The sequence below is a fragment of the Xenopus laevis genome, chromosome 2L (assembly GCF_017654675.1).
Source record: "Xenopus laevis strain J_2021 chromosome 2L, Xenopus_laevis_v10.1, whole genome shotgun sequence".
Lineage (NCBI taxonomy): Eukaryota > Metazoa > Chordata > Amphibia > Anura > Pipidae > Xenopus > Xenopus laevis.
Window position 1 is genome coordinate 32,344,601 of NC_054373.1, and position 11,500 is coordinate 32,356,100.

General features: G+C 40.6%; 2 protein-coding genes across 2 annotated transcripts; both read right to left on the minus strand.

Annotated features, from left to right (window-relative positions):
• Positions 1-3,308: 3,308 nt before the first annotated feature.
• LOC121399848 (protein kinase C delta type-like) lies at positions 3,309-4,814 on the minus strand. The gene is made up of 3 exons (XM_041581690.1): positions 4,633-4,814; positions 4,142-4,270; positions 3,309-3,446 (listed from the first exon to the last, which is right to left on the minus strand). The coding sequence occupies exons 1-3, from the start codon at positions 4,765-4,767 to the stop codon at positions 3,330-3,332; spliced, it is 381 nt and encodes a 126-aa protein (XP_041437624.1). The 5' UTR covers positions 4,768-4,814; the 3' UTR covers positions 3,309-3,329.
• Positions 4,815-5,457: 643 nt separating this feature from the next.
• Positions 5,458-10,213, minus strand: LOC121399846 (protein kinase C epsilon type-like). Its single transcript, XM_041581688.1, has 6 exons — positions 9,445-10,213; positions 8,633-8,739; positions 8,115-8,282; positions 7,572-7,663; positions 6,660-6,722; positions 5,458-5,635 (listed from the first exon to the last, which is right to left on the minus strand). Exons 1-6 carry the CDS (start codon positions 10,196-10,198, stop codon positions 5,479-5,481), a joined length of 1,341 nt encoding a protein of 446 aa, XP_041437622.1. The 5' UTR covers positions 10,199-10,213; the 3' UTR covers positions 5,458-5,478.
• Positions 10,214-11,500: the final 1,287 nt, after the last annotated feature.

Sequence of the window (11,500 nt, forward strand, 5' to 3'; positions counted from 1 at the left end):
TTTTTTCTCCGTGGAAAGAAACGCAATCACGAATTTGACAAAAAAAAAAAAATCGGCACTGTAGACTTGCACCTGCACAGTACAGTTATGGGATCCGTTATCTGGAAACCCATTATCCAGAAAGCTTTCAGTTACAGAAATGCTGTCTCCCATAGACTCTATTTTAAATGATTTCCTTTTTCTCTGAAATAATAAAACAGTATCTTGTACTTGATCCAAACTAAGATATAATTAACCCTTATTGGAAGCAAAACCAGCCTATTGGGTTCATTTAGGGGCAGATTTATCAAGGGTTGAATAATAAATGAGAATTTTTCGAGTTTTCACATTCAAATTTTAACAAACCTATTCTAATGTAAATTTGAATATCTCTAGTGCTGGGGCAGGAGATATAACACAAAGCTCACACAACTGCAGAAATGTGACACCGGTATCACAATTGTACAGTGGCTACCTCCACTCACCTCCCAACTAAAAGATAAACCCTATGTTATTGGATGCATTAACCAACACGTATGTGCATGTGTATGTACCCCAATCAATTTCTGTCTATGTGTATTTGTTCCCAAATGCTTCCCACATAGCAAGATACAAAATGTGTTTTATGGTAGATTCAGATCCATCAAGCTCAAGCATCAGATCATCACAAACAAAATCAAACAGGTTCATGTAATCCAGTTATGAGTGTTGAATGTGTTTATTTCTATTATTTTTATTTGCTCATTAGTACAATATCTAGACTCCAAACTTCTATTGTGAAAGGTGCGGGGTGAGTAATGCCGTGCAGATGCTTAAACAATGTCACTGGGTGTGCCTCTTACCTTTTCGATGGTTATTCTTGGAAACACCTGTGGGGAGATGGATAACTATATTGTTATCATCATCCTTTATTGACAACATGCTGAAATAATCAGCAGCCTTTTACAGAGATTATACATCATTCCCATCAGTCCCTTCCCCAACAGAGCTTACAATCTAAGGTCACAATCAAATCTATTACATTCACACAGACAAGGATCAGTTTTCCTCCTAAATGTTAGAGCTTGTTGTGCAGCCTCCGAGCAGCAATAAGCACAGTGCTCTCTGGTTACGATCTGCTGGAGCTGTAAAGCCCTGTTACTCATATATATATATTCCACCACTTCCACCATGAAAACTGAAAAGAATAGATCAGAATGACTCATGAACACTGCACAAAGCTGGAATATATTAAGTAGTAGGAGGTGAAGGCAATTTGCATACTATTAATAATAACATGTTAGAATCAAGTCTCACAAGTGGTTGAATTAGCACATGGTTACCCATGTGAGCAGTAACGCCACGTCAAGGCTTCAACTCTTGTTACTGTCCATTCACACATCTATTGCAGCAAATGGCTCACCCTATCACTTGCTGCAATAGTTTCCTCTCTGGTCCTGCATGGAGTGACATAAACTGTCATGGGACCTTTCCTCTTCAGCAAATACTGAGAGGTATCTGACTAGTCACACACACACACATCATTGGCTTTTACATATTTAGATTTACTTTTACTCAAACATATTTAGATTTAGTTTAAAATTTTGATTTTTAGGTTTAGATGATATATACACAGTACTGATACAGGAATCATGATGGACCTATTAAGCTGACCACATATGACTATGGTAAGAATACGTTTGTTCCTAGTTGGCATTTTGGGTCATACACCTCTGCCCAGTCTGTTTATGAACCTTTCCCCCCATCCTTGAGCTGACCTGCAATTTATTCTTAATATGGACCTGGGTTTTTTGGACTAGTTGTTACAACAGAGCCAATATTCACATTCACACACACAACCATACAACATTCATACACATTCCAGAATATCACACATGCTATAATTATTAAGTTCTTCTTTTAGTAGCCTCTCCAAGAACCCTGCTCCCCTCTAACTAATGGTTTATAAAAGTCAACCTGGGACATCCTTATTTAATTTAGTTTTTTGACATGCCTTTTCCATTTTCATGGGGTTGTATTTAGGTTATATTTATATTTTAATGGGCAATTATTTGCAATTAAATAAATTTAGATGATCCAGAGGAAGGCAAAAAACCCCCTTCTGAGGCGGTCTCCAATCTGCCTCAGAAGGGGAAAAAAATTCCTTCCTGACTCCAAAATGGCAATCGGACATGTCCCTGGATCGACAGTAGCCTTGTAAAGGAAATACAATGCCACATAGGGAGTGTACGGGTTCAATTCTATTGCTCCCGTATTGGCATGCCATTAATGAAGCACCAGGTTATAAAAATAACCTGATACTAGTGACTGATTCCTTGAAAGGGAGAACAGGTCATTTCCAATACAGAAATGCCTGCGGATTCCAAAAGGGAATTCAACTCAGTGTTCTCCTGTTCAAGGAATGGGTGAGCATTGCAAATAGCTAATTCAACTGATGCACACACACACTCTCACACACACATACACTCTCTCTCTCTTACACACACATACACTCACACACTCTCTCTCTCACACACACAGACACACACACACTCACACATACACACACACTCACTCTCACACACACACACACACACTCTCACACACACTCACTCTCACACACACTCACTCTCACACATACACATGCACACTCACTCTCACACACACTCACTCTCACACACACTCACTCTAACACATACACACACACTCACTCTAACACACACTCACTCTCACACACACACACTCACTCTAACACATACACACACTCACTCTCACACATACACACACACACACTCAATCTCAAACACATACAGACATATATATATATATATATACAATGGTAAGGTGATAACAATAAACCCCCATATAATCAAGTCTCCAGGGGGTATACTTACCACTACTTACCATTAGGGAGCTCAGCGGCTGCTGAGTGATAACAACCCGCCCTTCCTTCCCTAAAAGAAAATGATTTTAGATGTATTTTAAGAGAAGTTTCTATAGAGCATATGTTTTCTTTTCTACCTTATTCTAGATGCTTGCCTGTCAATAGTTATATAATATCTATTATCCTGTCCATAAACTATTGTATAACATTTTATCTAAAGACCTAAAACCAGCCTAATCTTTTACATTACTCTACACTGTCTCATTTCATCTAACATTTATACTCACGATGGTTAACTCTTCCATTCTTTCTTTTTCTCTTCTCCAAGTCAAAGCCAGGGATCCCGTGTGGTGGCGACATTGATGGCAGACGCAGGTGGATGAGTTGTTGAGAGGTGCAGCTTGCCATAGAGGGTATGATGTCAATTGGCCCAGGTTGTTGTATTGTCCAGGCAGTATTGATGTTTTCCCATATTAGAACCAATGCCTTACTCCTGCCAACTCCAGCTGGGATCCACGTGGGAGAAATCTGCCAAGTTGGTTTCCTCGTTCCGAATTTGAGAGGAGAATGACAGCGGGATTTCAGTGAAGTCATCTGCTGATGGCTATATGAAAGGAAACAAGGTGCTTCTTACATACTTTATTTCACTCAAGATAAGTCGTAACTTAATATGTGGCTTTAATTATCTGTAAAAAGTGATTACTGGATTCAGATATCAATGCCCAGAAAAATGAGAAGCAGGGAAAGTTAAAATCAGACTATCACTATCCACCAAAACCCAACAACTTTATTTTGGAAATAAAATTACAAAAAGACTATGAAGATTTTCATTCATCCAGGCCATGGTATATCTAGTATAGGTAAATCTAAAAAACAACTGGACTTGCTGAGTAATCATTGAAGAGCTGAAGAAGCTGCTCGGATGAGTAGTGAAATATCTTCAACTCAGCAAGTCCAGTTGTTTTTTAGATTTACCTATACTAGATATAAAATTACAAAAAGTTTCTGAGGGCCAAGGAATGAGCTATTGAAAAAGGTAACGGTCAATAAATGAATAAGGGACCCATTAACCTCACTATGGACACGTGATTATCTGTCCTTGTTACAGTGATTACCACAGTGGAGACAAAGCTGAAGTCCAGTTTGGGTGAAGTCTGAAGGTGAATTGTGTTTTATCAGTCTTGGATACTACTAGAACTTTGGGAAAGTTACTGTTAGCAATATGTTTTATTATCTAAGTGAAGCCCAACCCAATGTGTGAGAGTGGGTGGATGTATCATATATAGCACATGTATTTACCATTCCTGGCTGGAAAGGGGTCTTCACTCTCCGGTTCTCCAGCTCTTCCCACTTCACTGTGCTGTAGAAAGCGTGCTCCCTGATGTTTCCGTTGACACCGATCCGCTGATTCTCATCCATCTCCAAAAGCTAAAAAGAAACATGAATTCTAATATTGCAGGTGCTATGTCATGTACCTCCTAGCACTAATATATATATATACACACACTATACTAATTGATCTGTAATTGTTCTTTGGGTGATATTAACAGGCCCCGATTTGTAGAGAGGCCACCAAGGCCCGGGCCTAGGGTGGCAGGATTTTAGGGGGCGGCATGCTGCCCAACCACACCCACAATGATTCAGAAACACTGGGGATGCGCATGAGATACAATAGTTTTTTTAAATTTCCTGTGCGCCAATCCCCATTGCTCTGGTGAAAAAGATGAATGATGATGAAGGATGAAAATCTGAGGGGCGTCTGCTATGTAAATCTGGCTCTGGATATTTACCTTTGGCAGGAGGTCCAGCATTTCCTTGCTCATATAATATGGGTAATACGGCGTATTCTTCTTTATTGCAAAGAATTGCCTTAAAATACTGCCTGATGGTGAAAATGGCAAGCTGCCCGTGGCCATTTGGTACATGGTAATCCCAAAAGACCACCAATCCACGCCTGCGTTATACTCTGCCTTTGAGAGAACCTATGAAACAAAATGATTACAGAGAAAACATGAGTCATGAACTTGATAGGCTACTTGCAGAACACAAAATAACATGTTATTTCCATATTAAATTGCAGATGGATTACATTTAACTTCTGTATTACTATTAATATATTAATAATATTAATTAATATTAAATGAGCACATATCAAATACGTGTGGTATTATCAGAGATGCTGTTCTCATTTAAATGGGTTGTTTTTCCCCTTCAGGTCAACTCTTAGTATGTTATAAAACGTCACATTCTTAGCAACCTTTGCCTTGGTCTTAGTTTTTTATCTTTTATAATTTTTCAATTATTTGCCTTTCTCTCCAGCATTCAGATGGGGGTTAATGACGCCCTTCAGCCAAAATCATATTGCAGTGTAAGGCTACAGTTTTGTTGTTACTGAAACTTTTATTATTTATCTTTATATTCAGGCCCATTCATTTTCATTTCCCAGGCTCTCATTCAATTCAGCACCTGGTAGCTAAGTTAAATTGAGCCCTAGCAACCGGATAGCTGCTGGAACTCCAAAATATAGAGCAGCTGAACAAAAGCTAAATCATTCAAAATGAAGACCAATTGCAAATTGTCTCCGAATATTTCTGCATGAGACTAAAGGTTAATTTAAAGGTGAATATGTTTGTATTTTAAATGTTTGTTGTCACCTCTGGTGCGCGGTATCCAGGGGTTCCTATTACTCCGTTGGTTCTTGTCTGGTCGAAGATGTTCTCTGCGGCGAGGCCAAAGTCGCAGATCTTGATATGGCCGTATCTGTCCACCAACACGTTGTCAGGTTTCAGGTCACTGTAGGATAAGAATTAGGAGCAATTTAAATAGGTAACAGTTCTCGGGACCAACATTGCCCTCCACTGCCCCTATAAGTAGGCTGCCATCAGAGTGGGGATCCTGCAGGGGCCCATAGTAACAGAGAACCCAAGGAAATGTGAAGGTACAATTCATAGAATAAAAAAGATATTGGACCTGCAGAGGGAATTAGTAGCATTTGGGTGGGGACAGGGCAGCCATCAGGGGGGGACAGGGGGGAGAGTTGTATGGGTCCCCGAGGGTAAGGGGGGCCCGGCCATGCCACACTTACTTGATTAGCCGGGCCCCCTGCTTTATGAGAGCTGTTGACTTCGGGAAGGCATGGACGTTTAAGGGGCCCTGAACACCAATTTTCTTATAATGTGGGGAGGGCCTGGCCACCAATTTTTTTTTCTCATGTTGGGTCCTAGCCACCAATATATTTTTATGGGGGGCCCTGACCACCAATATCTTTTTATTAACACGTGGGAACCCGAGCCACCAATATTTTTCTTGTTTTTTTTACTGTGTGGTGGGGAGGGCGGACCTTTAGGTGGGGCTTGCGGTGGGCGCAGCCCAGGGGGCCCAGGAAATGTTGTCATATGGGGCCCTGTGATTTCTCATGGTGGTCCTGGGTGGGGATGTTGACATGTTTGAGCAGAACGGAGTGAGTGTTCTGTAAAATATTCTACATTCTTTTAATTGGGGCCATGTTCTACTTTGTTGGATTTGCCACCTCCCACAGGGGTGAGGGGCCAACCTGGCAGTGGGATAAAAACCTGGACTTGTATGGGAAAGTTCTATGTAGTATGGGGGTCCCATGACTTCTAACAGCACCCTGCAGTCTGACTGTGTAAGTGCTTTCTTGTATTGACTAATTTAAAAACGAGTTGGGAGAGATGAGTAGCTACTATGGGAAATGCTTGCCTACAGCACATGTAGTGGTGACAGTCCATCATCACTCAGTGAATCTATGTGTCAGAAAGCACATAGAGACAACACAATATACTGAGAATTTACTCACCGATGAATGATGCCCTTAGAGTGCAGGAACTGGAGGGCAACCACCATCTCCGCTGTGTAGAACCTTTTACAAAAAGAAAATCATCATCGTTCCTATATCACATTCATTACATAGGATTTGTTACAGTTAACTATAGAGTTGCCTCGCATCTGATGCAAATATCTAAGTGTAACATACAAAAGGGTGCAGAACACGTCTTACTGACAGCACAGGCAAACATGCTACATATGTAACTTGTTATGGGAACAAATTCAGCCCATTCAAGTGCCCAGCGTTTTCCACTTATAAAAGAGCTCTAGTAACACTGTCCCAGAGAAAATCCATTAAAGTGATCCAGCTAAAATTCCTTAAAAACTTTTCATGTTCTTATTAATAAGGTTAAACCAAAGAAATGAAAAATGGGCCATTGGTTGGGGCGCTGGGAGAGGTGATATTGTAAGTCTATGGCATCTTTTAGCAACTCGTTTCGCATTGGCCAGAATCTCAAGATTGCCAGTCTGGGCCTGACAATATGCAGCAGAACAAAATTCATTAAGTGGGCAGCTTATACAGACAAATAAGTACTACATGGACCTTTGGAATTTACCCCAATTTCTCTGTAATAACAATTAATATAATTCAGGTACAAAGCAGCCCTGTACTTATCTATGGCAAGGGTACAGGGCCAGGCAGCATCTTGCACCCACTTAACTAGAGCACCTGAATGAAACACAAGTTAGGGTGCAGGAAAGGGGACACTGCTACTCAAGCTTGTCCCTCAGTAATACATTGCTGCCATTGTGGAGAACAAAGACCTATTAAGGACTAAGAGGTAGGCAGTGAGCAAAGTATGAAAAACATGGTGGGCTGCACCTATTCTTTCCAGTTTGCTCCCTATCCCATGTACTGTAAATGGGTCCTAATGTCACTTACATGATTCTTGCCATTGGCAGATTTCCTTTGCGAAGAATCATTTGCATTAAAGATTTCCCGCTGGCATACTCCAGGACGAAGAAGGATTCCAGCTGTTAAAGAGAGAATAGAAGAAGGTGAGACCTAGAATATCCATCCTCCCACCCAAAAACTTTAAAACTGTTTGAATAGAAGTGGTAATGTGAATAAGTGGAAAGCAACATCTTGGCGCTCCATGGAGATATAGAAACAGCCATGTATGAGGAGCAAATGAGACCCCACCGCCAGGCCCGGACTGGCAATCTGTGGGTTCTGGCAAATGCCAGAGGGGCTGCTATAAGGTCCCATAGAAAGTCAGTATTTAGTGGGCTGGTGGGGTCTGTTTGGGCCTCTTTGTGGGCTGATTGGGCCTCTGTGTACCTGAAATGCCAGGGCCTTTTTTAATTCTCAATCCGGGCCTGCCCACCGCATAGTTTGTCTAACACTGGTCTAATCATGCTAAAAGTTCATTTAAATGCTAGATTCCCTTTAAAGAGATGATATGCAATTAATAGCAGTATTTACCTCTGATTGAAAAGCTGCGTAGGAATGACATAAAAATGTGCTTCCTCTAGCGACCGACAGCACTCGGGCCTCCTTCATCATGATGTTGAAGTTGTTCTTGTCTGGACTTTTCTGCATGATCTTTACTGCTACCAGTTGCTTCTTCGGTGTAAACGAAGCCAACATCACCTAATAACGAAGGGCAAATATTAGATATGACATGGTGTATGTAAAGGTAAACGCTAAACACCGAGAGGCTAAAATGAAAAAGTTATCTGTTTTCACTTTACACCATAGGTGGAGAATAATGAAGATTTCAGGAGGTTTAGTCTCCCCAATTAATTAGAAATAGTATCTTCCAGTGATTCCTTCCCCAACATAAATGTCCCATTCTATATCACCACTTTATAATGATATTCTTAGAACTGTATTTACAAAACAGTGAGTAATAATACTAAACTACTTTATTCTCGTCTATGTTTTCTGCTTCCCTATGATTTATACCAAGAGAAATCATTCCTGGGAAGCCTTTCACTTACCCGGCCAAAGCCTCCTTTTCCCAGCTCTGAATAAAACCTGTAGTTCTTAATATCCAGGGGGACAGGTCTGCTGATATCCACACAGAGTTTCTTCGCTGCGCTTCCACCTAGTTAGGGAAAAAAACTCCATTAGTACCTTGTATTACAAATAACCTGTACATAGCATATATTAATAAACCCATCAGCAAGCACAAGGCAGGGCTCCTTAATATGAGGCAGCACAAGGGGACTGGAGAGGGGACACCTACACCTATGTGCCTCCCCCGATGGCCCCCATGAATACATCTCCCAGAAAACTTAAACCCTTGATTATATATTGAGAAATGCTGGAAGCCTGGGTTTCTGACATATTGACACGGCAGACCATTAGTGATAGTGATGTTCATCAGAATCAATCAGTAATTAGATTTGAACAGTTACATACAAGGTAGAAGATGAAAGCAGTTCTGATTGGTTGACATTGGCATCATCACTGATATTACTAATTTCCTATACTATAGAAAACCAGCCCTGATTGGTTGATACTGGCAATATCACTGGTGACTTTTATTTTCCCTTATAGTAAACCAGCCCTAATTTCATACCAAGATTAAAAAAAGAAGAAAGAATGAATAAAAAGATGGGTAATTTTTAATCAGAACAAGACCTTGGGTAAATCAGCAAGCTATAAACATCAGGCAAACATATTATTTGCAGAAATCCTGTTAAAAAGACATCCCAGCAAGTTAGGGCAGATAAATCCTATGGGGCCACTTCTTATTAGCAAGTTAGGGGAGAGATTAAGCATAAAAACTGCAACTGTGTTTTCTTACCTTCTAAGGGATCCTCTGGACTTCTTGATTTTTGATCCTTATTCACTCCTTCACTGGTCTTTTCCAACTGACTTTTCTTTTCTTCTAACTGTAACTTTTCACTCTTCTCTATGGGGCTTTTCTCCTTGTCTTTTAATTCACTCCTCCTGCTTTTATTGCTCCCATCTTGACGGGTCTTCTTTTCCATGGGGTGTTTCTTCTGCTCTTCTAACTCATCTCCACTCCTTCTCCTTTTATTTCTCCCATCTTCACTGGTCTTCCTTTCCATGGGGCTTTTCTCCTTTTCTTTTACCTGTCCTTCACTCCTTCTCCTTTTACTGCCCCCATCTACACTGATCTTTTTCATTTGACTTTTCTTCTGATCTTCTAACTCACCTTCACTCCTATTATTGCTCCAATCTCCACAGTTCTTCCTTTGTATGGGGCTTTTCCTCTTTTCTATCTGTCCTTCACTCCTTCTCCTGCCCCCATCTTCACTGGTCTTCTTTTTCACCAGGCTTTTCTTCTTCTCTTCTAAATCACCATCACCCCTTCTGCTATTGCTCCTATCTCCACTGGTCTTCCTTTCTTTAGGGCTTTTCTTCTTCTCTTCCAGCTCTCTTTCTCTCCTTCTCCTTTTACTGCCCCCATCTTCACTGGTTTTCTTTTTCACCAGGCTTTTCTTCTTCTCTTCTAAATCTCCATCACTCCATCTCCTTTTCTCGCCTTGTCCTTCCTGCTCCGAATTCCGACTCCTCTTCTTTCTCACCTCCATGTTAATCTCTCCTCCTATACTGTTTTTTTAAATTTTATTTAAGCTCTATCGCAATTTATCCACCTTTATCTATCACCACTCTCACTCCGTGTCTCCTCTCCTCACTGTCCAAAAGGCAGTTGGCCTGAACCAACTGAACAGGTAACTGAACTAGGTGAGTCATGTGACCACCAGCAGTGTCATGAGCAGGCAACATGGAGTGACATGCAAGCACTAGAGAGCCATTGGCACTACAGAGGACATTGCTATGGCACTACAGAGAAGAAAAATGTTCAGAGAGCAAATGTTTAAAGTTGATTGGGAGTTATCAAGTTGAGAATATGATTTATTAGTAAAACATTAAGGGGCAGAGCTGAAATCCCTGCAGTCCACAAGGGTTATCAAATGGAACTGCTAACAGAGTTGTGTTATATCTACACTGATTGATTCTAATTGTATCAAGAGTTCCAGAACTGTGCTGAGATTCTGTGTTCACTTCAGCTCCTTCAGGGGAAATTGGAAGTTGCCTCAACAGTTCCCACATATTAGTAGTCTGGTGGCCATTATCTGGACAAACACCAAGTTGTTGCTTAGAGGAACTTCTATTTTAAATGGCGCCTATCTATGCTGCCAGAATTCCAAACCTTTTTGGAGGTTTAGTGGGACGTATGTCTTTATTGAAGCATGACATGCTGACAATTATCTACATTCTTTATCTATAGACCCTTCTTCACCATTTCCATATTTCACTGCACTGCATTGTAAACTCCTAAATAGAAAGATTTATAGACACTGATAAATGTAACAGCTCTATATATTTTTGCACTGATGTAAAAAATAAAGCTCTAAACAGAAGCAACTTATTGTGAGTGCCATGTATAGGTGGCTCTGCTTTGTATTGCTTCTTCTTTTTCCCAGTTAATGTTAATGTGTAATGTGGAAAACTGTATAGGGCAAATGCTATATAAATACAGCACCTCTTAGCAGCTAATATTATATATTATCCATCTGAAATGTGTGACCATTACTTTTTAACTGCATCAGGAAATTCCATGCATCCAATTCTCACATAGTAACATAGTAGATGAGGTTGAAAAGAAAAAAATGTGTCCATCGAGTGCAACATGCACAACTGTTATTGAATCCAGAGAAGGCAAAAAAACAACCAATCTGAAGCCTCACCAATTTGCCCTGGGGGTGGGGGGATTCCTTCCTGACTCCCAGATGTCAGTTGGACCAGTCCCTGAATTAAGTTTGGATTAAGAGCTGTTTTCAGAAACCTTGTGTTTTATCCCTTGCTTAAAAGCCATCCAACACCTGTAG